Source organism: Phocoena phocoena, chromosome 5, assembly GCF_963924675.1.
Source record: "Phocoena phocoena chromosome 5, mPhoPho1.1, whole genome shotgun sequence".
Lineage (NCBI taxonomy): Eukaryota > Metazoa > Chordata > Mammalia > Artiodactyla > Phocoenidae > Phocoena > Phocoena phocoena.
In genome coordinates this window covers 133,819,664-133,847,220 of record NC_089223.1, presented here as the reverse complement: position 1 = coordinate 133,847,220, position 27,557 = coordinate 133,819,664, and the positions used below count along the sequence as shown (strand labels likewise).

The following is a 27,557-nucleotide window of genomic DNA, read 5'->3' as shown; positions in this document are numbered from 1 at the left end:
TATGTATACATATATCCCCATGTCTCCTCCCATTGCGTCTCCCTCCCACCGTCCCTATCCCACCCCTCTAGGTGGTTACAGAGCACCGAGCTGATCTCCCTGTGCTATGCGGCTCTTTCCCACTATCTATCTATTTTACATTTGGTAATGTATATATGTCCATGCCACTCACTTCGTCCCAGCTTACCTTTCCCACCCCCCATGTCCTCAGGTCCATTCTCTACGTCGGCATCCTCATTCCTGTCCTGCCCCTAGGTTCTTCATAACCATATTTTCCCTTAGATTTCATATATATGTGTTAGCATAGGGTATTTGTTTTTCTCTTTCTGACTTACTTCACTCTGTAGGACAGACTTGAGGTCCATCCACCTCACTACAAATAACTCAATTTCGTTTCTTTTTATGGCTGAGTTATATTCCATTGTATATATGTACCACATCTTCTTTATCCATTCATCTGTCGATGGACAGTTAGCTTGCTTCCATGTCCTGGGTATTGTAAATAGAGCTGCAGTGAACATTGTGGTACATGACTCTTTTTGAATTATGGTTTTCTCAGGGTATATGCCCAGTAGTGGGATTGCTGGGTTGTATGGTAGTTCTGTTTTTAGTTTTTTAAGGAACCTCCATACTGTTCTCCATAGTGGCTGTATCAATTTACATTCCCACCAACAGGGCAGGAGGGTTCCCTTTTCTCCACACCCTCTCCAGCATTTATTGTTTATAGATTTTTTGATGATGGCCATTTGGACCAGTGTGAGCTGATACCTCATTGTGGTTTTGATTTGCATTTCTCTAATGATTAGTGATGTTGAGCATCTTTTCATGTGTTTGTTGGCCATCTGTATGTCTTCTTTGGAGAAATATCTATTTAGGTCTTCTGCCCATTTTTGGATTGGGTTGTTTGTTTTTGTGATATTGAGCTGCATGAGCTGCTTGTATATTTTGGAGATTAATCCTTTGTCAGTTGCTTCAGTTGCAAATATTTTCTCCCATTCTGAGGGTTGTCTTTTCGTCTTATTTATGGTTTCCTTTGCTGTGTAAAAGCTTTTAAGTTTCATTAGGTCCCATTTGTTTATTTATGTTTTTATTTCCATTTCTCTAGGAGGTGGGTCAAAAAGGATCTTGCTGTGATTTCTGTCATAGAGTGTTCTGCCTATGTTTTCCTCTAAGAGTTTGATAGTGTCTGGCCTTACATTTAGGTCTTTAATCCATTTTGAGTTTATTTTTGTGTATGGTGTTAGGGAGTGTTCTAATTCCATTCTTTTACATATAGCTGTCCAGGTTTCCCAGCACCATTTATTGAAGAGGCTGCCTTTTCTCCATTGTATATCCTTGTCTCCTTTATCAAAAATAAGGTGACCATATGTGCATGGGTTTATTTCTGGGCTTTTTATCCTGTTCCATTGATCTATATTTCTGTTCTTGTGCCAGTACCATACTGTCTTAATTACTGTAGTATAGTCTGAAGTCCAGGAGCCTGATTCCTCCAGCTCCGTTTTTCTTTCTCAAAACTGGCTATTTGGGGTCTTTTGTGTTTCCATACAAATTGTGAAATTTTTTGTTCTAGTTCTGTGAAAAATGCCATTGGTAGTTTGATAAGGATGGCATTGAATCTGTAGACTGCTTTGGGTAGTATAGTCATTTTCACAGTGTTGATTCTTCCAATCCAAGAACATGGTCTATCTCTCCATCTGTTTGTATCATCTTTAATTTCTTTCATTACTGTCTTATAATTTTCTGCATACAGGTCTTTTGTCTCCTTAGGTAGGTTTATTCCTAGGTATTTTATTCTTTTTGTTGCAATGGTAAATGGGGGTGTTTCCTTAATTACTCTTTCATATTTTTCATCGTTAGTGTATAGGAATGCAAGAGATTTCTGTGCCTTAATTTTGTATCCTGCTACTTTACCAAATTCATTGATTAGCTCTAGTAGTTTTCTGGTGGCATTTAGGATTCTCTATGTGTAGTATCATGTCATCTGCAAACAGTGACAGTTTTACTTCTTCTTTTTTAGTTTGGATTCCTTTTATTTCTTTTTCTTCTCTGATTGCTGTGGCTAAAACTTCCAAAACTATGTTGAATAATAGTGGTGAGCGTAGACAACCTTGTCTTGTTCCTGATCCTAGAGGAAATGGTTTCAGTTTTTCACCATTGAGAGTGATGTTGGCTGTGGGTTTGTCATATATGGCCTTTATTATGTTGAGGTAAGTTCCCTCTGTGCCTACTTTCTGGAGGGTTTTTATAGTAAATGGTGTTGAATTTTGTCGAAAGCTTTCTCTGCATATATTGAGATGATCATAGGGTTTTTCTCCTTCAGTTTGTTAATATGGTTTATCACACTGATTGGTTTGAGTATATTGAAGAATGCTTGCATCCCTGGATAAACCCCACTTGGTCATGGTATATGATCCTTTTAATGTGCTGTTGGATTCTGTTTGCTAGTAATCTGTTGAGGATTTTTGCATCTATGTTCATCAGTGATATTGGCCTGTAGTTTTCTTTCTTTGTGACATCCTTGTCTGGTTTTGGTATCAGGGTGATGGTGGCCTCGTAGAATGAGTTTGGGCGTCTTCCTCCCTCTGCTATATTTTGGAGGAGTTTGAGAAGGATAGGTGTTAGCTGTTCTCTGAATGTTTGACAGAATTTGCCTGTGAAGCCATCTGGTCCTGGGCTTTTGTTTGTTGGAAGATTTTTAATCACAGTCTCAATTTCAGTGCTTGTGATTGGTCTGTTTATATTTTCTATTTCTTCCTGGTTCAATCTTGGAAGGTTATGCTTTTTAAGGACTTTTCCATTTCTTCCAGTTTGTCCATTTTATTGGCATATAGTTGCTTGTAGTAATCTCTCAGGATCCTTTGTACTTCTGCAGCGTCAGTTGTTACTTCTCCTTTTTCATTTCTAATTCTATTGATTTGAGTCCTCTCCCTTTCTTTCTTGATGAATCTGGCTAATGGTTTATCAATTTAGTTTGTCTTCTCAGAGAACCACCTTTTAGTTCTATTGATCTTTGTTATTGTTTCCTTCATTTCTTTTTCATTTATTTCTGATCTGATCTTTATGATTTCTTTCCTTCTCCTAACTTTGGGATTCTTTTGTTCTTCTTTCTCTAATTGCTTTAGGTGTAATGTTTGGTTGTTTATTTGAGCTGTTTCTTGTTTTTTGAGGTAGGATTGTATTGCTATAAACTTCCCTCTTAGAACTGCTTTTGGTACATCCCATAGGTTTTGGGTCCTGTGTTTTCCTTGTCATTTGTTTCTAGGTATTTTTTTATTTCCTCTTTGATTTCTTCAGTGATCTCTTGGTTATTGAGTAGTGTATTGTTTAGCCTCCATGTGTTTCTATTTTTTACAGATTTTTTCCTGTAATTGACATCTAGTCTCATAGCATGGTGTTCGGAAAAGATACTTTATATGATGTCAATTTTTTCTTAACTTTAGCAAGGCTTGAAATGTGACCCAAGATATGATCTATCCTGGAGAATGTTCCATGAGTGCTTGAGAAGAAATGTATTCTGTTGTGTTTGGCTGGAATGTCCTATAAATATCAATTAAGTCCATCTTGTTTAATGTATCATATAAAGCTTGTCTTTCCTTATTTACTTTTCATTTCGGGTGATCTGTCCATTGGTGAAAGTGGGGTGTTAATGTCTCCTACTATGATTGTGTTACTGTCGATTTCCCCTTTTATGGCTGTTAGCATTTGTCTTATGTATTGAGGTGCTCCTATGTTGGGTGCATGAATAGTTGCAATTATTATATCTTCTTGGATGGATCCCTTGATCATTATGTAGTGTCCTTCTTTGTCTCTTGTAATAGTCTTTATTTTAAAGTCTATTTTGTCTGATATGAGAATTGCTCCTTCAGCTTTCTTTTGATTTCCATTTGCATGGAATATCTTTTTCCATCCCCTCCTTTTCAGTCTGTATGTGTCCCTAGGTCTGAAGTGGGTCTCTTGTAGACAGCATATATACAGGTCTTGTTTTTGTATCCATTCAGCCAGTCTGTGGCTTTTGGTTGGAACATTTAATCCATTTACATTTAAGGTAGTTATCAATATGTATATTCCTATTACCGTTTTCATAATTCTTTGGGTTTTGTTATTGTAAGTCTTTTCCTTCTCTTGTGTTTCCTGCCTAGAGAAGTTCCTTTAGCGTTTGTTGTAAAGCTGGTTTGGTGGTGTTGAATTCTCTTAGCTTTTGCTTATCTGTAAAGGTTTTAATTTCTCCATCGAATATGAATGAGATCCTTTCTGGGTAGAGTAATCTTTGTTGTAGGTTTTTCCCTTTCATTACTTTAAATATGTCCTGCCACTCCCTTCTGACTTGTAGAGTTTCTGCTAAAAGATCTGCTGTTAACCTTATGGGGATTCCCTTATATGTAATTTGTTGTTTTTCCCTTGCTGCTTTTAATATGTTTTCTTTGTGTTTAATTTTTGATAGTTTGAGTAATATGCATCTTGGCATGTTTCTCCTTGGATTTATCCTGTATGGCACTCTCTGCTCTTCCTGGACTTGACTGTTTCCTTTCCCATATTAGGGAAGTTTTCAACTATAATCTCTTCAAATATTTTCTCAGTCTCTTTCTTTTTCTCTTCTTCTTCTAGGTCCCCTATAATTCGGACGTTGGTGCATTTGATGTTGTCCCAGAGGTCTCTGAGACTGTCCTCAATTCTTTTCATTCTTTTTTCTTTATTCTGCTCCCCGACAGTTATTTCCACCATTTTATCTTCCAGGTCACTTATCCGTTCTTCTGTCTCAGTTATTCTGCTATTGATTCTTTCTAGAGAATTTTTTATTTCATGTATTGTGTTGTTCATCATTGTTCGTTTGCTCTTTAGTTCTTCTAGGTCCTTGTTAAATGTTTCTTGTATTTTCTCCATTCTATTTCCAAGATTTTGGATCATCTTTACTATGATTATTCTGAATTCTTTCTCAGGTATACTGCCTATTTCCTCTTCATTTGTTTGGTCTGGTGGGTTTTTAACCTTGCTCTTTCATCTGCTGTATGTTTCTCTGTGTTCTCCTTTTGCTTAACTTACTGTGTTTGGGATCTCCTTTTCACAGGCTGCAGGTTCGTAGTTCCTGTTGTTTTTGATATCTGCCCCCAGTGGCTAAGGTTGGTTCAGTGGGTTGTGTAGGCTTCCTGGTGGAGGGGAATAGTGCCTGTGTTCTGGTGGGTGGCTGGATCTCGTCTTTCTGGTGGGCAGGACTGCGTCCCGTGGTGTGTTTTTGGGTGCCTGTGACCTTATTATGATTTTAGGCAGCCTCTCTGCTAATGGTTGGGGCTATGTTCCTGTCTTGCTAGTTGTTTGGCATAGGGTGTCCAGCACTGTAGCTTGCTGGTCATTGAGTGGAGCTGGGTCTTAGCGTTGAGATGGAGATCTCTGGGAGAGCTTTCACCGTTCAATATTACGTGGAGCCAGGAGTTCTCTGGTCGACCAGTGTCCTCAACTCGGCTCTTCTACCTCCGAGGCACAGGCCTGACACCTGGCCGGAGCACCAAGACCCTGTCAGCCACACGGCCAGGCACGTGGGGAGTTTCTTGGGAAGCTTTCGGGAAGTCTGAAGTCTTCTGCTGGCGTTCAGTAGGTGTTCTGCAGGAGTTGTTCCACACGTAGATGTATTTCTGATGTGTTTGTGGGGAGGAAGCTGATCTGCATATCTTACTCCTCTGCCATTTTGAAGGTCCCTCACCACTTTTCCTTTATATGCTCTTCTGTAATGATCACTGTTATCAGCCAGGCTGATACTATGAAGGTACTGCGATGTACTGGTATTCCTGATTGAGGATAGGATCATAACCTCAAGACCCAGGAGAAGAGTCGGTAAAATCTGTGTCCTGTTTTTTCCTCTGAGCAACAGAACAGGACAGATGCAGGCACTTCCTTAGGATGCTCTGTTACATGAGCAAGGACTGAACTAAGTTTTCAAAGTATTCTGTTAAACAGTCTTTAAAGGTCAGCTTTATTTATTAAAGTGATTGGATAATGAACTTCCAAGAGAAATGGACGTTAGAGTTCATTAATTCAGCACCCTCTTTAACTAAGGAGGAAGTTTATGCCTAGTGAGGTCCAGTGATCTCCTGGGTTCCTGCCAGTGACTGGAAGATGACTGGACCCTGCTTTCAGGTTGGAGTCCAGAGAATGTTCATAATTCTATGAAATCAAAACAAACTCTGAAGGCAAACATCGGAGACAAGATGTTGCATAAAGAAAACTTACACTTGGGATGGTACATATACATTTTTTTCTTGGTTATAGGAATTTGGGGATGGGGCTGAGGGAAAATATGAAAGAGAAGGGAAATTACAGGGTGGGTGAATGCGGGGACCACTTCCCTTTCTGGGGCAGGTAGTCCCTCAACCATTGCATGTTGTGTTTAACTTTGCAAAAGTATCCTTGGGGAGAAATTTGCCTACGAATCCTTGTAGTCTAAGAAAAGGCATTAGCAAATATAAAATAAAGCACAAAGCTTATTTTTTGAAAAGTTTAACTTTTGAGCTGAAAGATAAAAGATAATGAAATTTCCGTTTCGGCTGGGAATATGAATCTTTGTAAATGGACAGCCCAAGGAGAGGAGAGGGGAACTTACAGGAGGTTCTGCCATTCTGGGGGCCTCTGTGACCTTTGCAGGGAGCTGTCAACTGTTCCAAGCAGAAGGCAGCATCATCACTTTCTTGACAATGACATACCATCTCTCTCAACTGGAAAGGTATTTAACCCATCAATTCAATTTCTTCTCATCTTCACCTTTCTCTGCAGCTCCATTAAGCTGCTGTGTCATGTTCTCTGGGGCCCGGCCATGTGGATTTACCACTTTGATTAAAGCCAGGCCATAGCTGTTGGCTCCCCTATCAACCATATACCTTTCCTACTACAAATGTTTCCCTCAATTACCTATAAATAGGATTTGTTGCCGTGAAAAATTATTTCCAACTTTGTAGGATCGAATATATATATACATACGTACATACCTGTATAATCATTCATAGATAGGTATTTTATGAAACCAATTCATAGAGTTTGAAAACCGTACTTTAGGAAGCCAGCATTGAGTCCCAAAAAAGTATTTAAAGACAGAATTTGACTTGTAGCATCTAGTGGAGTGATGTTAAAACTGTTTGAAAGCACTGGATCCCTTCAGTTGTATATCAGTACATAAAACTAGGAAGAGATGACTGATCTGGTTGAAGTGAGTGAGGACAGGTTAGCCTCTAATCTTATCAATTGTCCATCTTCAATTCTGATTCCCATATTGCCCTGGTGTCTCCTTGACTACCAGATGTCAAAGTAAAATGATTTCTAATAATTAGACCTGTCGTTGTTGGTGACAAATATTGAAGGCAGTTTCCGGTGGTAGAGCAGTAGTTCATTTGTCAGGGTTGAATGTCTCCGTATGTACCTGTTCCATTTCTTACCGTGCAGCTGGTCAGAAATGTGACTGGATTTGATTTATGGGTTTATAGTAGGAGAAGTGTTATCAGTTCCTTCTAAGACACGTGTTTATGACCAGAGGGAATTTTGACTCTAATTCCCACTTATTATACCAAAGTGGGTATGTTTATTTTACCTTGCCTTGTACTTAGCGTAAGAGTATATTTATTTAACATTGCATTGTTTTATTATGTATCTTTGGCCAAAACAAGAGGCGATTATACTTTGATCTTTGTTGGATCGGAGGCAGTTGTCAAATGTGCAGGAGATTTTATATTTCAAAATAGTGAACAATGGGGTCTATGTTTGCTCTGTTTCTGGGAAGTTTTGAGTAATCGAATTTTCACTGTTCTAACTTTAGCAAATGTAAGTGTTTCAATTTGATCTCATTTGGGACATTATTTTAAAGACTTTATATCATATACTGGTCTCTTACGAAACAAAAAAATATGAGATAAAAATTAATGAGGACCCATTTTGTCTCATAAAAACGAATTCACTGCAATCTACAAAAAGTCTTGATATAATGAGGCCCTTCATTCTTTTATTAGTTAGGGTAGTGCCAGCTGCTCCAACAAGCAAACCACAAATTTTCAATGGCTTTAAACAATCGAAAGTTTAGTTTTTAGATCATGTTACAGTCCACTGTTGGTGTCCCTGGCTGAGCGGTAGACTTTCTTCCTCATGTTGATTCTGTGGCCCAGATTCCTTCCACATTGTGGCTTTGCCTCTCTATAAATCCTCTATACAACTAGAGAAAGGGTTGGGGGCAGACCCACTTCTTAACCACCTTGGCCTAAAACTGCCACATCAGCTGACACATAAGGATGAGTCACACTCCCACCTAGATACCAGAGAGTCTGGAAAATGTGGTCTGTCTGGGTAGCTTCTTCTCAGGAATGACTGATACTTTGGAAAGACGAGCACAAAACTGTGGTGAGTACTTCATTCTCTCAGCCATGCATATCTGAATCTCAGGAACTCAGTTATAAAACATAAAAAAAAAGGTTCACTGAGATGTTGCATCACCTTAGAGTACTTTAGACAAAGTCCTGAGGGAAATAACATTTTAAAAAGTATACTATAAAAACAATATAACAAAAATAAGAGCTGGGGCTTCCCTGGTGGCGCAGTGGTTGAGAGTCCGCCTGCCGATGCAGGGAACACGGGTTCGTGCCCCGGTCCGGGAAGATCCCACATGCTGCGGAGCGGCTGGGCCCGTGAGCCACGGCCGCTGAGCCTGCGCGTCCAGAGCCTGTGCTCCGCAACGGGAGAGGCCACAACAGTGAGAGGCCCGCGTACTAAAAAAATAAAATAAAAAAAAATAAGAGCTGAACATTAGTATGAAATGTAATTTATTGTTATTAAAATATTTTGTTTTCTTAGTTATTTACTTGCTAACGTTTTATCAAAAACCAATTTTGTTTCTATGTTTGCGCCCTCAAACTTGCCTACTAATTTCTTTACGTTCATCCATGATAAATATGGATAACTGTAATATATCTGGACGCCACACTCTAAATCTTGAGAAAATGAGAACAAATGAGATGCAGACAATGCAGATTTTTTATTCGTATGAAATTCAAGCAAATGAAAATTTACCCCCAAGCTACATTTTGCTGAATAATTTTATTTAGGCAGGAATTTATTCTGCTAGTTGGATAAAAAAATAAAGTATTATTAGGGCTAAAAACGCTTAGACTCATGCTTCCGATTGCTTATGACCCTATGTTTCTGAATTATAAGTTTCCATTTCAGTTCATTTTTCTGCGAGGGTTTGCTGTACTTTTCTGTCTCCTTCATGCATCTGTGTATGTTTTTTCCATGAGCCTCCTTCAGGCTGCAGTCTTTTAATCTGTGTCTGTTCATTTCTTACATCTCCCTACAGGTCCCTCTGTCTTCTCTTTTTGTTTATGGAGTTCTTCATCTGTGGACAATGGAGAATGGTGAGATTTAGATTAGACATCAGTGGTATTGAAATTTAAAGCGTCTCTGTGAAAACACCTGTAGTCTTGCCGTGGTACAATAAGAAGCCGAGGGCAGGTGTTTAGTGCTTGAGATCAGTGGGATCACTGTGTACCTTTATGTGACAATCTGCTCGTCACATCACTGTGTTCAGCCTTGGCCCAGAAATTGTCATTAAGTTAGAACATGAACCATGGACCTTTACGAACGTTTCTAAATGGGTTTATTGAGTGTACTCTTCCTCTTGCTACATTTTCTTCTTTCAGTGACAACCCACAACTTCCCCCGCAACTTGCCGTGTCTCCTCAAGTGCATTTCTCTTATACTGTTATTCACAGTCCAGTTCCCACTCACAATATGCAGCTAGAGATACAGTGATAGCACTAAATGACAAGGGGGCAAAACCACCGATAACATACAAGGCAGTTCATAGGGTTCCAGTCATCTGTAATCTAATTGTTTCAAGTCTGGAAAACAATCAAGAACCCTTATTTGTAATTCAGTCCCTGCTAGAAATCTCAGAAATCACATAGCCAGATAGTACAGTTTCATGCTTGCCGGGGGGCAGGGGGGTGTCTCTGGAAAGTTTGAGATGAGCAAGAATCAGGGAAATTATGTAAAAACGTATGGAAGAAAAAAATCACGTGAGTGAAAAATATAGATAGATTTTCTTTGAGATATACTAGTATTTATCTTTTGGATTGTAACACATGACTGAAGTTTGAGGAGTACAATAAAATTAACAGCAGTGGTAATAAAGTAAACTGAATAATCCTGCAAAAATAAATTGGTAGATCAAAAAAAGAGAAGTAAGAGATACTTGAGTCACTTCTGGGTCAGATCTAGAGAAAAGCTTTCACGGTCTCTACAGGGTCATTATAAAGAAAATGTTTTTTTTTTTTAACACCTTTATTGGAGTATAATTGCTTTACAATGGTGTGTTAGTTTCTGCTTTATAACAAAGTGAATCAGTTATACATATACATATGTTCCCATATCTCTTCCCTCTTGCGTCTCCCTCCCTCCCACCCTCCCTATCCCACCCCTCCAGGCGGTCACAAAGCACAAAAAAAAAAAAAAAAAGACAATGTGAAATAGGTATGATCCTAAAATAAGTACTCAGAATCAAGAAATACTCATTTATAATTTTAAATACTTTATATTGAGATGAATCATGGCTTTGTTTCAATTATATATAAACAGTTTACTAAAAAATTTTAAAGTTCTTTGAAAAACCCTGTTTTCTTTTTTATTTGCATCTCACATATTAAGAAGTTCGTCATTTTCTTGCCCTTCTTAATTCCTCTTTTCTCCCCTCCCTCTTTTTTCCTGAATGCAAAATACATGTGTTAAAACATTATTGATTTTTAAATAGAAAATGTGAAGTATCAGGCACTTCTCTTAGAAGATTCCAGAACACACAAGAGAAGGTTTTAGCAGAACTGGCATCAGGCCCAGTCCCATGGCTCAAAGACAATTTTAGATGCCCCAGGATCAATGGTTTCTGTGGTCTCCAGTGGATGTATCCACACCGGGGAATGTATGAAACTTATTTTGATTCACATAAACCTCAGAAGATTTTGCGCCAGTTATAAAACAATTTTAGGAATGTCCTAAATACAAGTGACTACAGAATTACTCGGATGGCCTGAATATCAGAAATCCTTGTGACCTTCATGTGTCCTCAACTCTCTGAAGCTAGGTTTACTCATTCTGTTTTCATGGCAGGAGTCTTTTTAGCCAACATACAGCACTGGAAACAATGATCTTTGCTGATGCTCTACCGTATAGTTGCAAAGTATATTCAAAATGCATCCCATGCTCCATCATTTGCAAGATTATTTGTGATGACTATTAAGTGCATAGTAAAATATTACGTGGCTTAAAATGTGTCACATTGTAACAGTCAGCCTTCTGATATTTGTATCATGTATATAAAATAGAGGACATGTTTGTCAGCATGTGAGGATCCTAGGAACTTTGTACCTAGAGTTAAAGTAGGCACAAAACAGCCATGATATCACGGACAAGATATTTCAGGAACGTGGGACTTAGCGATGGAAGATCTGAATTCAAGACCCAGCTTTCTCCCTTACTACTTTTGTGACCTTGGCCAGTCACTTAACCTCTCTGAGCCTTGTTTCCATTGTTTGAAGATGGTGGTATTACCTCCTATTTCAGTGGGTTGTTGTGGATTTTGTCATTTGTTCGTATTCTGTGTTATTCCACAAAGGATTTGAAATGAAATGTGTATATTTGGAGATAAAATGCGTTTGCCAGTGCTTTGTAGATTATACAAATAGAAGCTACCTGCCGTGACTATTGGGGCCATTTAAATTCCTGGGCAGCTCTATCCTTAGAATCAGAGTGCTTCTAAGCAGATGTTCCAGAGACTTCCATTTAATAATTTCCAATAAAACAAGTATTTATCTATGTGTTACATAGACTGGTTACAGATGCCAATTTAAAATAAACCTACAAGGAAAGAAGACCGTCCAAGACCTTTTGATTGAAGACCATTTGCAATGAATAAAAATATCAGATTCTCACTTACTTAGTGCTTATTTCTCATGAATACGTGATTGAAAAGACTATAATGACAAAAAGCTCTTAAGGATTAAGTAACTTTTCCCAATACATTCATATCTTGTTAATCATAAAAATATATATACACAACGTTTGAGAAAGATTACAACTCATAGGTGTGAGTCATTTTTATTCAGCTTAAAGGCAATGCTTTTGTTGCACTTAGAATTGGTGGATACCTCGCAGTTACACAGGGGCTTCGAAATGTCAGTGGCCTACCAGTTCCTGTGATTCCTTTTATTTATTCCTTTGTTAAAGTGAAATGGAACCTTAAGGACAGAAGCTACTGGCTGTCTGGCCACATCCTCTTCAGTTCCCATGGCTTAATTTTACCTAGGGAGGAATTACTGGGTTTGCTGTGAGTTGCTGCAAGGTTAGAGCCCTTTTCTCTTTTATCCTATATTTTAAGCTCCTTTGATTTTTTTTTTTCCTCTAGTATCTATATACTAGGCTGATCTATCTATAGGCTATATCTATAGGCTATCTATACTTGGCTGATAGTAAAACTGTTAATAATCTGTTTCATTTTGTCTGATAAGTATGCCTCCTTTTCCTCCTTTTCTATAACAGTTGTCTAGGGAAGTTTATTCAGTGTGCCTCTGTGGTTTTTTAAATTCAGAATAAACTAGTATTTCCAAAACATTGAAACTTTTGAAAACATTCACTTGATGTTATAGTTCGTATCACACAGAAAAATCATGAAAATCATGGAATAAGTCTCTCCCCCTCCTTCATACTACACAAAACTGTATTTTCAGTGAACACATGAGGAATACAGCCTTGATAAGAGCTTTCCAATAAACATTATATTCAATAATTATAATTTCTCTGGAAAGTAATAGTTAAGAGTTTGAGGACCCACATGCACGAGAGAGAATACGCTTCAGTGGTTTAAATGCTTTGACTTCAGGGTAGCTGGATCTGCAGCCGAATTCTGGGTTTCCACTTACCAGCTGTGTATCCTTGAACAGTTCTTTAAACTCTCTAAGACTTCATTTCCTCATAAATAACATGGTAATTGTGCTCCTAACTCACAGGATTTTCCAAGGACAAAATGAGGCAAATATGTAAAGTAGCTAATAAAAGGGTGGGTGTACATAGCAGCATCTGCTGTTTTTTGTTATTGACAAGCTGAGGAAGAACAAAAGGAAAACTAACTTGGAAGTTTCAAATGTTTTAAAGGTCCCTTCTGCTAAAGTCAGTTTAGAAATCCTCCCCCAGAAAGACCATACTCTCCGGGCAGGAAACACAGGCTGCCTTGAAAGAGCTGGGCTGGGAGGCTAGATTCTATGCCGGCAGGGCCACAGTCAAAATTTCAGAGTGACTCCTCTGTGCTCTATGACAGCATCACGTGATGTGACAGTTACTACCTGTCCTGGACAGGTTAGGTGACTTCACCGCACTGAACAGTAAATCACCTCACTTTTTATTAGCAGAGCCTTTGCATTTCTTAATCCTCCTCTTGCGAGGAGATCTCTAGAGAGTGTCTTTCTCCCTCCCTTTCTCTCTGCTTCTCTCCTCCATAGAAAGAACTCAAAACCCCATTTGGCGTGTTATAAGAGCTGAAGGATTCGAGTTTAAAATGTTGATAATACAGCGAGTGGTTGAAAAGCCGCCTTTATCTTTCATATGCCTTATGCCACTCACCCCTCTGTATTTAATTTAATCTCCTTTGCTTACATTAAGCATTTAGCAGTCACAGGTAGCAGTGCGTGGTACGGCATGAACAGAAAATTCCACAGAACCCTCTTCACACTGGGGAAGGGGAACATCTGCTCCTTTTCTAGCAGGATGCCAGGATTTTAGAGGTCAGTGTGTTTCCCCATCAAGGCTTAAGGCTTTGGGGACCAGGGGAAGTGTCGGGCTCCAGGCAGCATAATGAATGACAGTTGCTGGCTGGCTGGGTTTGCCTGTTCTCAACAGGGGATAGAGAATTCAGCGTAATGAGCTGGGACTTAGTGTTCTCAACACACCCAGCTTGGGGAGTGAGGCGGGCTGTGCCTTTTTTTTTTCCTGGTTCGGACCTGTATTTTCATCTTGGAAGAAATTATATGGAGGTCTTCATTAGTGGCACCCAGCAGGGTTAAGGCTCCATGAAGGCTGATAAGCTCTATGGCTAAAAAAAAAAAAAAAAAAACCCACAAAACCCATCAGCCTTTGTGTAGGGAGCCGAAGGTTTAAGTTGCTTGAACTGGAAACAGTCTGAAGAGGTGATTATATTAAGCAAGTAATGTGTATCGGTAACATGGAGTCAAATTATGAGGGTCAGTAACTTCCTGGCTTTCCCGGTGCATTAAATGAAGACATAACGTTGTGTTTGTGCCGGCTACTTCTTGATGCTACGTAGTGTCAGTACCGTCCGGTCATATGTACTTCACAGCATGTCACCTCTGACTTCATGGGATTATCTGTGCTGTTGCTTTAATAGATACTCATGATCTTGAGCTCCCTTTGAACTCACAGCAGGGCAGTGCAAAGGCATTACTGGGAACACTTCTGGGCTTTTTGTGTTATGTACAAAATTATTATTACTGTCATTTAGAAAGGTAGATATGTGTTGCTGGCATGCTTCCCAAAGTGTACGCGTATTTGACGGCAAGGGGAATTACTGAAGGGGAAAACACTGAATGCGAAAGATCTTTTGGGAAACTAGTATTAGAAAGTATTAGTATTAAAACTAGTATTAGAAACTAATATTAGAAACTAGTATCAAGGCAAGTGAATCAGGATTTGAAAGGCATATATATAGGACGGTGGCTCTCAGAGCGTGGTCCCCTGGCCAGCAGCATCAGAATTACCCAGGAACTTGTGAAAGACGCAAATCCTCCTGAATCAGAAACTCCTGAGGTGGGCTCAGCAATCTCTGTTTCAACAAGCCTTCCGGGTGATGTGTGCTCAAGTGTGTGAACCCCTGCCGTAGGATTTATGGAGCACGAGAATCAGATAGACCCACGTGTTCTGGGGTAGAGCAGTAGACAAGACAAAGGTAGTACCTCCCCTTATGGACTTTATTAAATTACAAAGGAATATGTGGTACTTCACCCTGATGAAATGTTTATACATACCCAACAGAGCCTGTGGTTAGCCATATACCGTTTTGTTCTTTGTTTGAATGAGCCTGTTATCTTCTTTGCTTGCAGAGAAATGGCTAACAAAAGATGACTGATAAGTGATTCCTTTGTGCATTTCAGAACCATCCCCCTCGCGATATGTATATCCATGGCCGTTGTCACTATTGGCTATGTGCTAACAAATGTGGCCTACTTTACGACCATTAGCGCGGAGGAGCTGTTGCTTTCAGAGGCAGTGGCAGTGGTAAGTCTAAGTTGGGAAAACGCCAGTTTGAATTTAGGTTAATGAAATGATGCAATTTTATAGTAGTTCCCTCCAGCAGAAAGTGTTTTGAAACCCAGTAATTCTTTTTTAACTGAACGATAATGAATATTTAAAAAATTTAGAACATACCTTAGCATATTCCATTTAACGGATACAGCTACACTCCTAAATGATTTCTCTGTACTGTTAATTTCATGTAAAACATTTCCACATATGCCTGCTTGAAAACATATTTCCACACATACATGTTGAATAGAAGTCATTATTCTTCCAACATGTCTTTAAAGACAGGTGGGCAGTCACTGAGTGTAAATGAATGCACTTTGAGGTATGCAAATCGCAATGGATTCTGGACTCCTCCCTGTTTAGACGCTTTTCAAATGCTAACTTAAAATCTTTTTCCCAAAGTACCACTTTAGAATTTCCGAATGGACCACATAACATTTTTTTTTTCTAGTATATATATCATTTTGAATACAAGTTCTAGGATATTATAAATTTAAGGAAATACTGAGTTATTCAAAGTTAAGCAGATGTCATTGCTATAGTACTTCTCAGAATGTTAGAGAAGCTAATGTACATTTTAACTCCCTGAGATGCGGATACTCATAATTTTACAGCATTTCCCCAAATTTATTTGACTTCAGGAGCATCTTTTGCTTTCAAAGGTCATGTTATGGGACTGCTATTCTGTGACCCAGACTTTTTGGTATAAAAACTTAGCTAGTAAGAGGGCACTCATTCATGACCTTATAACAATGACGGGTGAAAAAAAAAAAGAACTTCCCATCACTAGATGTCAGTTCCTTTTAAAAGAGTCACTATTACCTCATATCAGAAACATCCACAGGGAACAAATTATCTCATTTCATGTGAACCTATGTACGAGTTCACTGTATTAGAAAAGACTCTGTCCACTGCTGTAGCTTCTACCAGACAACCAAATGCACAGAGCTTCCTGATGTCAGGTCGTCATCTCATCTTACTAGACAGAGGGCAGCACTTAAGTCTTTGAGCGTAATATGGTCCATTAATTACACAGCACCGGCTGCATCAAGGACAAGTAGAGAATCCCACATTTTTTTTTTTTTTTTTTTTTTGGAAAATACATCCTTCATGAAAATTTGCAGTGTTGCACATGCCATGCAACAAAAGGAAATGTCAGAAGTTTTGTTTAACTTTTATATTTTCTGTAGCTTGATTTCCTTGGACTTGTGTTGGTGTTCTAGCCCTTTAATAGGAAACTACAGAGGGAATTGGCAGATAACTGAGAGGGCGGGATGGACTTCATAAACAGAGATTCAGCTGATGTGATTGTTCTGGGCAAAAGATTTTCAGAACCGTTCATATCCCTAATACACATGATTAAGTCCTCAATTATTTTTTGCCACGCTTTTGAGTCATAACAGTGGGACTGGTATATGAAACAGGTATCTGCAGCACTTCTCAGTGTACCTTTGTACTTTGCTATAAAAATGTGGCTTTCCAGACGAAAGAGAAGGTATTATACAGAAGGATTTCTGTCTCTAAAAGGAGAACTTCTGTACTGAGTTTTTTTTATTTACCAGAGTCAGAGACAATAGATATCATAGTTGATAAAGATTTGATCAATGGATCATTGCTCTTTGGAAGTAGAGGGAAGGCGCTTGTTTGGACTATTGCCCATAATTCTGCAACAAGCAAGGACATGGTGCCTGCCTTTGATTATTATTCTAAGAGGTTAGTCTGACCCTAACCCAAAAAAAGGATTATAAAACACACACATATCACCAGGTGAACAGAAAGTCATAGAGCGAGTTTGACCTAAATTGTTCATTTTATTCCACTTTTTGGCAGAGCATTAACTTGCTTCCTTCTGTCTTTCGCTAGACTTTTTCGGAGCGGCTCCTGGGAAATTTCTCAGTAGCGGTTCCAATCTTTGTTGCCCTCTCCTGCTTTGGTTCCATGAATGGTGGTGTGTTTGCTGTCTCCAGGTGAGTGAGTTCAGGCATTTCTAGAAACGCATTTCTGTGTCTGAGATGGGATGTGGTAAGGATAAGTTTAAAAAGAAAAGAAATAGTGCCTCTAAACCTGCTGTTTTTAAAGGGAAACGCAAGATTGAAATCTTTCTCCAAGTGTCAACAGCATGTTCTGTTCTGTCCATTAGAGGGCACTGCTTGTCTACTCATAGCCTACTCTGAAGCCAGGGATGCAGGGGTTTTTTTTGTTGTTGTTTTAACGTTATGTCTACAGAGTTTAGCAACAACATTTTATTTCTGGCAATAAAATCTTTTGTTTCTCTAAAGGTGACAAGCAAAAAAGTAAAGTAAGAGACGCCAGACATCACCATGCCACCATCTGTATCCCTTTTGTTTGATGCAGAAGTCACTTTTGTTTTAATTTGATGCAAACCCAATCAGATAAATGTGAATGGGGTGTGTGTGTGTGTGTGTGCGTGCGTGTGTGTCGAGTTGGACTGGACTGATGACACACGAGCAGTATTAGAAATCTAGAACTGAATTCACCACCAGCTATTTATATGTGGGGTGAGTTTTGCTGAGTCAGATGTTGCTACCCTTTCTCCTCAAAGGAACGTAACATTTGGGCAGACTCTATAAAATTCGAAGTAATCACCTAAGAAATGTCAAACCATTCGGTAGGAAGAAGATGCAAGTTTTCTCTTCGATTTCTGGATTTTTTCCCTTGGAAATGATTAATTATACATTTTTCTCCTGTCAGGTTATTCTATGTTGCATCTCGGGAGGGTCACCTTCCGGAAATCCTCTCCATGATTCACATCCGCAAGCACACTCCTCTGCCAGCTGTTATTGTTTTGGTAAATGCATAGTAACGTGTATCTAGATGTACCCTCAAAGAACCGCTTAGCAAAGAGGATTTCAAACTTGACTTCAGCTCGTGCTTTCTGTTCTCATTCATTGCTAAAGTGGCTCTCTGTGTATCCTGGTGGATTTGCACAGGCAGGATATTTTCCATCGCTTCCCTTCATCCAGTATATCTGATGCATATTTGATGCTTTGGAGCAATGACACGTCACTTCTTTTTCATCTGTGTAGAAATCTGTGAGATCAAAGGGAAATGATTGCCTGGGCTCCTGTCACCGACAGAGAGCCTCGCAGAAAAGGAGGTCGAGTAATAAGTCCCAATTCTACTTATTGAAAGTGGAGCTAAAAGCTACAGTCCCAAAACGCCCAGATGTCTCATCAGAGGCCCCTTATCGTGAAGTGCATACAAAATTATAGATAAAGTTGACAGTATCCTAGACAGTGCAGGGATTCTGTGCTTGAAAGTGAGAATTTTGAGAGCAACCCTAAATGGGAGAAATAAAAGCACCAAAACTTAAATTTGAGCCGTACGATTCTTTATGCAGAGAAAAGTATTTGTGAAACACGGGATATGAAAGACTGTGTAAGGTGTAGAAGTCCTCAGATCCCCATTGGCAATGTTATATTCTTTTTACCTACTAATTTTTCCCAATAGCGTTTCCAAAACCCAAAAACATTTCCCAGAAATGTTCCCCAGTAACATTTTTTCCCAATCTCCTGCTGTCAGGCACACCACAGAATGCACTGAACACTTTTTTACCCCCATCTCCACCCCCCATGGGTTTCATTTGTTTCAAAATATTTCCTTGAAATTTCTTTGTAAAGGCCGGTTGGGCGGGTGGGGTGCTCTGTGTGGATTCTGGAAATTTACTTCACTTGTGGGAACAGAATGTATTATTTTGTGGGAACAGAATATATTATTGGTGAACAGGGCTTTCATTTTAAGCCTGCGTTATCAGTCATGCTGTCCTTGGTCTGTGCAGCTGTAGAGACTTGCTCTGCTGAACTCTGCGCTCCATTCTTTTCTGCGGTCTTGAGGGTCACACGTGGCAAGCACCCAGGGAGAGGAAGTGTGGAGGAAGGAGAGGTCAACGTTTTGCACTCAGGAGAGGACACAGTCTCTTAGAGGTGGCTGTCGTCCCCGTGTATGCATCGCCAGGGGCTCATCAGACACCATTCGCAGAGCTTTCTGCAAATGTGTGTATTGGATGCGCTTTTGACTTTTATTGTTAGTTATTTACCGACCATCTCAGTCTCTGGGGCTTTAAATTTTGAGTCATTGAGTGTCCTGTGTTTTGCTCTCTGAAAGCACGTTCTCTTAACTCAAATGAAAAACAACTAAAAGCAATGCATGCATGTGTGTGTGTAAAGGGAGAGTAGAAAAGCTGGATGTATAGCTAGGAGGTTAGTTGAGTATAGGTGTTAGGCGCAGTGGTTGTTTATCAGTAGAAAGAATCGTTTGGAAAAGATAATAATAATGTACAGTGATGGTATTGCTTGTTATCACGTGTGTTCTCTTTTAACTCACTGTGCATAATTTTTCTCTCCCTCCCCCCCCCCCCCACAGCACCCTTTGACAATGGTAATGCTCTTCTCTGGGGACCTCTACAGTCTTTTGAATTTCCTCAGTTTTGCCAGGTGGCTTTTTATTGGGCTGGCGGTTGCTGGGCTGATTTATCTTCGATACAAACGCCCAGATATGCATCGTCCTTTCAAGGTAACCTCAGCAATCTTGATGGGTTTCCATAAATCTTCCTCCTAATGCCTGGTCCTCCCTTTGTCATAAGTTGATGACGAAGAGCTTGGGCAGAGGGCCAGAATCCTCTGGAATAACATGTTTAACCCTTGCAGGTCATGCCTTCATATGGGATTTATTTTACTTTGGAAAAATAGTTCATCGGCTTGTTTGTGATGTCCTGAACTTTGTAGGTCACATTGCTGAGAAGCGGGGATATTAATATACAATGTTTGTTATGTTGATTTTTCATGAATGCGTCTAATGACCTGATACGTTCAAAATATAGACTGCTTCTTTTTTTTTTATGCTGAATAAGTTGTGGACAACCATACCGAGAGTGAGGCCGATGTGTATGAAATCATCGCTAATTCAAACTTTAAAAAGGATGCTGCTTTACAGAAAGGCATTTTAAGTGTTCTTAAATGTTATGACTTGTTATATTGCCCCTTTTCTGCATTGTACACTCCAGAAGGAGTAGAACTGTGAAATACATAGGGAAAGTGAAGATGTGTGAATATACCGCTTAATAGAATGTCCATTTACCATAGCTAAGCGTTTCCTTTTGGGAGGGCTGGCGCATATGCCTCTAGCCTTGAAAGTTCATGGACTGATTTGTCTTTACTTGCTCTTTGAAAGCACGTTCTTTCAAACGTGCTTTTGCTTTTAAGAAATAACACCGATAATGTTGTCCGTCATGTTGTCAGAATTTGTTTCTAATTGTATTCATTGCCTAATGCCGGCAACATCTTTATTAGTGGTTGAATAGGAGTTGGCCTGTTTTATCCCTGTCCGTTCTTATTGTGAATCTCCAACAGAAAATCAATATGCACTGAAAGGCTTTAACATGTAACAAGCAGCCCGTGCTCTTGGCTCTACATTAAAGTGGATTCTAATCATAATTGTCAGAGAACCAATCTTTTACAATCAAAAACATAACTCGTAAAACAGTGCTTAACTAGTAAAATAGTTCGAACAGAACATCTCTAATGAAACACACTTATTTATCCTTAGATTTTGTTCTACCCAAAGTTTTTTTTTTTTTTTTTTTTCAATTTAAAGGAGTGTGTTTAATATAGTCTCTGTGCCGTACGCAAGAGATTTTGGTATAAAGGTATGGTAGGATGGGGCCTGTCACTTGGTCACGTGATCAAGGTGTATCACCTGATCACATGACTGATGTGCTCATCTTGAATCCACCTTCTGTCTCTTGAACCACCCTTGAAGTGATTTTCTTCTGTGCTGTGTTCCAGGTGCCGCTATTCATCCCGGCTTTGTTTTCCTTCACGTGTCTCTTCATGGTCGCCCTTTCCCTTTATTCAGACCCATTTAGTACAGGGATTGGCTTCATCATCACTCTGACCGGGGTCCCTGCCTACTATCTCTTTATTATATGGGACAAGAAACCCAGGTGGTTCAGAAGAATGTCAGGTAAGACTTTTAAGCAGTTTCGGGACCTCTTGAGAGACCATGTTGTAGAAAACCCATCTATGTGTACCTATATAACATGCATGCATTAAAGTGTGAAAATATAAGTGGGGAAGTTGCTAGTTTGAATACATTACCGTATTCTAATGAGAACTGGTAGAAGAAAAGGCAGGAAGGATGTTGGGGGTAGAGCCACTGAATCCTTTCAGGATATTGAGTTCCAGTTGCTTTAATCACTTCTTAGGAGAACACATTTTTAGATAGAATTTTATCAGCAGTTCTGTAAACGACCTAATTGTTCTTCCACATCCCTTACTAACTTAATTGTTTCTATCCTGGGTTGAACGTAGTTTATTGATTCTGTATGATAACATACTACTTAATGAGTGATATGAGATTTGGTGGGGAGTTAGGTAGAGCCTGCAAAGGGCTTAAATATCATTATTATAACACCACCCTATTGGTGAATCATGGAGGGTCATAAGAACAGCAAGAATGATCCTGAGGGGCCTTCCCCGGTGGTCCAGTGGTTAAGACTCCGCATTCCGGGCTTCCCTGGTGGCGCAGTGGTTGAGAGTCCGCCTGCTGATGCAGAGGACACGGGTTCGTGCCCCGGTCCGGGAAGATCCCACATGCCGCGGAGCGGCTGGGCCAGTGAGCCATGGCCGCTGAGCCTGCGCGTCCGGAGCCTGTGCTCTGCAGCGGGAGAGGCCGCAACGGTGAGAGGCCCGCGTACCGCAAAAAAAAAAAAAAAAAAAAAAAAATCAGTAGGTAGGAAGGGTGCTTCGGAACAGCCTCTGTTAAAAGCCTCACCCTCTGTCAGAGGCTCTGCCAGTGAAGCTGTTTTCCTCACATCATCGTCTCATTCAATCCTCCACAAGATCCACGTGTGAACTGGCTGATTTCTATACCCAGATGGGAAAACCAGGGTGCAGGGAGATGGAGAATTTAAGTGTACAGATTTTAAACCATTGAGCTGGGATTTGAACCCACATATGCTGGATTTCAAATTCATGCTCTTTTTAGATCGGGTACCTATAGGAAGAGAGAGAGGGAGAACTATATCCAGGGGAGCAGATAGGTTCTTGCTGGTGAGGTTGGTGAGTTAAAAAATCCACTTTTTTTCTTTTCATTCATTTTAATTTACTTACTTTACCATCATTAATTTTTTAAAGCCCAGTAAAAAGTTCAGGGAGATTTCTGGTAAAATTATTAATAAATAATGTCAGTGTTACTAAAAGTAAAAAACAAACAACTCTGTGTACATATTGCATCTCTAGTATGCTACACAAACTCATTTAGAAGCTAGTCATTTAAAATAGACTTCTGCATTGCTTCTCGGCCTTTTGGCTAAGATCAAGTGTAAAATAGACTTCTGCTACTACTCTCTATTAGCTTTTAATTGGTGTTTGATATCTTTAGACCTTATACTATTACTTATACCTGCATTTTGTTGCCTAGCTGGCAACATTATTCCCAGAGGAAGTGTTACTATAAAAGTTAGGTTCTTCAAGGTTTACACAGGCACACAGATTGCCTAACAGGGTATTTAATCTCTGTGTCTTGTTAGATCACACTGGTTTTCGGTAGAGTATTTTTAGTTACGTTTTATCTGTTGTAGGCAATACATAGAGAGCCTTTGCTGAAAAACAAATCCAAGTCTTGTTAAACAGTATTTACCATTAGGATTGCTTGTTACCAATGTTCGGGGTAGATTAGTACTCACCACTGGGGGGTGGGGGTCTGTGTCCATCTCAGATCCTGGCTAGAGACAATTAAAACCCCTGAATGCATGGAAAACCATGAGAATTTAGGAAGAAAGAGTGGGTAGCCCTAGAGTTGGACTACAGTGTGAGAGACCATGATGAAAGAACAAATTCCCCTTCTTGCGCACTTAGTAGGCATTTTGTCCTTCCTGTTTGCAGTCAGCCAACTCTAAAAATGCTTTCTTTCTGCTAACATGTGCATATTTCCTTCCATTTCTTTGCCGGTACGTATCAACTACTGGTTTTCATGCCTGCTCCTTCTTTGATGTTTTTCCATGCTCATGTCGTTGTGAAGTTTTCTGTTATTTTTCTGTCTCCAATGGCGTTTTGAACATCTCCAAGGACTCTAAATGTAGCGTTAGCCATTCGTGAAAGTAGCAGTCCCGTAATGGTTATTTGGTTCTCAACAACGCCATCGAGTCTTACCAGGGAGCGTGGCAATTCTGCCTTGAAACTGCGATCATTGCAACCCTTTATCTTTATAGCTGCCTTTTGAGTGAGTTTGCGAAAAGCAACAATCCTCTGTAATTTTGTTTGATTTCCACTTAGGCAGCATTCTTAAAAGTAAAATAAAGAAAATTCATAATATTTATTGCGGCCGTAGCAAGTATTTTCCTAGCCTTTGGCCAAAACAGAACACTCACACACGGACACACACCACAGCAGAGTCCTGAGCCATCACGTCGCCTCTTCTCCCAATTGCCTCCTTGTTGTTAGGGAGAAACTCAGTGTAAACTTGGAGCCAGAGAGCCTCTGCTTGGAGCAGTGTGTAGAGTTAACACCAAATTGTTCTGCTGGGGGACATTCTTTAGCCTTGGTCTGATCACTTATTTTCACCCAAGTATACCTGAACAGATCACCCCTGTGAAATGATAGTTTATCAAAATACATCTTACCAGGGGGGCATCCATTAAAAAAACACAGGGTCACCGAACAGCGTTCAGAAAACAGAGACGGGCTGCTGAGTTTAGATAGCCAGAGAACGTTCAGAACCCCAGAAGAGAGTTCCAGAGACTTGATGAATTTCTCTGGCCACAGGGTGCCAGTATTGAACCGTGCTTCATTTGATAGCATTCCTGGGATGAAAAGAAAACGTGCTCTTAAGGGAATACTTGGATGTGCAGAGAGCTTTTTTCCCCCATCCGTGATGGAGTGCTTAATTCATCTGGATCGATTTCTTTATAGAAACTCAAGCTTCTCACCCAAGGAAGGGGGGACAGATACCCCACTGACATACTCAAATTCGTGGGGATGCTGGAGCCGGCAAACCCCAGCCAGGGCTCCCCACAGCCGTTTTCCCCGGCCGCCTCTGTTTATCCGTCCAACCCCATCACAGCCGGGAGTGCGTGGGGTGACTGGAAGTTGGTCCCTCCGGCTCCAGGCGAGTTGTGGAGGACAGCTGTATTAAAACAAAATCTTTAGTTATAAAGAATCATACAGGGCAGCACCACAGAATGACCGTTGTCCATCGTGGACAGATTTTGCAAAACCAGAATTCTAAAAGCATGTTCTGCATACGGTGTGTTGTGATCAGTTTGTTTATGATGCTCCGCTGAAAGCTGCCGCGTGCATTTGACGGGCTCTTCACGAAGACCGAGGTGCGATGTTTTACACGAGTTAAGCTTGCCTGCATTTCTTACCAAACCATCTTCATGGTAAGGGTCAAGTGGGGCCATGCATGTGAAAAGGTTTTGAAGGCTTTTCCAAAAAAAAAAAAAGAAAAACGTAGACACTGTTGTTATGATTTCTGGGGAAGCTTGGTTTTCATAGGCTTATTCCATTTTGGCTGTAGTTCCCACGCTTGTACCAGGTATGATTGGGTAAATCAGATTCTGCAAGGGCAGTAGTTGTTTCAACGGATTTCAAAAACAACTACTGAACATGGAAGACAAAGCTGAAAATATTTCAATTGCTATTTGGTCTTATAGCTTACATAACTAAAAACACCAAATGCAGACTGAATGGCTTGACTTTATTTAAAGAAATATTGTCAGGGGGCTGATTATACCCAAAGCCAAAGGCCCTATCTGGGTAGGGATGTAGTGGGAGATCACATGCTCTGCAACTTTTTTGGGCAAGCAGGAAGCTTCCTCAGAGGCTTACTTGGGTCCGCTGAGCACTGCTCTGTGACCCCCATGGCTGTAGATGACCTGGTGGGAAAAGTTGGTAGGACTCCAAAAGCCACTCAGAGCCCAAATCAGTCACTCTGCTCAAACCTCCATCATGATGAAAATTATTTAAATCTCGAGATCCCAAGAGAGGGCATAAGAAAAGCACACGAGGGACTGTCAACAGGGCTGACTGAGCGTGGAGGTTCTACTGGGTGTGTAGAACGAGGAGAGAGGTTCTTTGGCCCCAAAAGTGCTACTGAATAGAAGATCCAAATGGAGCTTTCAGGAAGGAGAATGCCACACGAGCGAAGCAACAGGATCTCTTAAGTTGTTCTCCCTTTGTCTGGAACCCATGCAGTGTGGTGACATGGGTCAGTAAGATGTCTAAGAAAGTCGAGGGCCGAGGGCTGCAGAATACAGAGGCACACTTTTGGAAAAGGCTTTCATTTGGGGCATGGAGGAGTAGATGCTGCGTTAAAAAAAAAAAAAAAATCTCCGTAGACAACTGCATAAATAGTCACACACGTGCGTACACGCGCACACACACTCAAGAACGGCCGTCGTTATGGAGACTAGTTCGAGTAGCGACTGCAGGACTTCTCCAGGGAGGAAGGGCTGCAGAGCACGTCACCTTAACCCCACCGCTTTGCATTTGACCATGGAAGAAGAATTGTTATTTAAAGCTATCAGTTAGTCCTAGCTCCATCTCTGCCCGCAAAAGCCACATTGCCCTTACTATTGACTGCTATCTACTTTTCCACAGTCTATTTTTCTAGGATAATTCTATCATTTCCCTTTTCTGTAAACATGAACTTCAGTTGCTCTTGAGCACTCCCTTGTGCTCCATGTACATCTCAATGTCAAGAGTGGGCTGTGACAGAAGAGAATTCATTCGAGAAACATTTACATAGAGTTTACCTTTTGCCAGAATGATGCTGGACCCTTTGTAATGAATGTATATTATAAAAATCAGTGTGCTGAGGAAAACAACTTGGGAACACTGTTAGAAAATAAAGGATGAAAAACGTACCTTTTTTAGTGGCATTAAATATTGCTGGGAAGGGACTCTTACAGGTGACAAGTCACAAAAGAGGAGAAAGATGGCCTGTCTGGATGAGAGATGATGTGGCTCTGAAAACCATCAAGACAATAGGCACCAGGGGCTTCAGGACCAGTAGCAGTTTGAAGAGGTTTTGTGGAGACCAATTACAGAGATAAGAGGTGGACAAGAGCTAATATCTCAGGAAAGTGGAGTCACAGGGTTCTAAGACTGTCGAGATAAAATGACCGTAGAAATCACCTAGCCCAGTGACCTCTGCACTTTGGTGTCTATCAGAATCACAGATTTATGGGCCCTACCTTCAGTTTCTGATTCAGTAGGTCTAGGATGAGGCTTCAAAAGTTGTATTTCTAATATCTCAGGTGATTCTAATGTTGCTGGCCTGGGGATTAGACTTTGAGAACCACTGATCTAGTCCAAGACCCTCATTCTTCTTTATTTATTAATTAATTTTTAAATTAAGAAAAAATGGACCTATAACATTGTGTAAGTTTACGGTGTAGGAAGTGTTGATTTTGATATATTTATATATTGCATTAGATAAAACAAAGTAGCATTAGCTAGCACCTTTACGATGTCTTTATCATGGTAAACATCTTTTATTATTTGTTGTTGTTGAGAACAGTTAAGATATTGTCTCTTGGCAACTTTTATAATACAGTATTGTTGACGATAATCTCCAGGACTTATATATTTACTACTTGTACGTTTGTACCCTTAAACAACATCTCTTTAATTTCCCCACCCTCCAGCCCATGGTAAGCACTCTCTACTTTCACAAGTTCAGTTTTTTTAGATTCCACATATAAGTGGTATCATACAGTATTGTCTTTATCTGTCTAACTTATGTCACTTAGCATATGTCTTACAAGTCCACCCATGTTGTTGCAAATGCAGGATTTCCTTTTTTCTCATGGCTGAATAATATTCCAGATGTGATATATATATACCACATCTTTATCCATTCATCTGTTGATGGACACTTAAGTTATTTCCTTATCTTGGCTACTGTGAATAATGCTGCAGTGAACATGGGTGTACAGACATCCCTTTGAGATACTGATTTGAATTCCTTTGAGTACATACCCAGGAGCGGAATTGCTGGATCATACCGTAGTTCAATTTTCAATGTTTTGAGGAACCGCCATACTGTTTTGCACACTGGCTGTACTGATTTACATTCCCGTTAACAGTGTATAAGGGTTCCTTTTCCTCTACATCCTCACCATTTGTTATCTCTTGTCTTTTTGATAAAAGCCATCCTTTTGCTAAGGTGAAGGTGATGTCGTGATTTTGATTTTCATTTCCATGATG

The 27,557-nt window shown here is 40.0% G+C and overlaps 1 protein-coding gene across 1 annotated transcript in view; it reads left to right on the top strand.

Moving 5' to 3' along the window:
* SLC7A11 (solute carrier family 7 member 11) overlaps positions 1-27,557 on the top strand; it is an 85,244-nt gene that overhangs the window by 51,872 nt on the left and 5,815 nt on the right. The window contains exons 7-11 of the mRNA XM_065877755.1: positions 15,177-15,300; positions 17,191-17,294; positions 18,040-18,136; positions 19,711-19,860; positions 21,132-21,309. Of these exons, the coding sequence (XP_065733827.1) occupies positions 15,177-15,300; positions 17,191-17,294; positions 18,040-18,136; positions 19,711-19,860; positions 21,132-21,309 (653 nt within the window). The remainder of the gene's footprint in view (positions 1-15,176; positions 15,301-17,190; positions 17,295-18,039; positions 18,137-19,710; positions 19,861-21,131; positions 21,310-27,557) is intronic.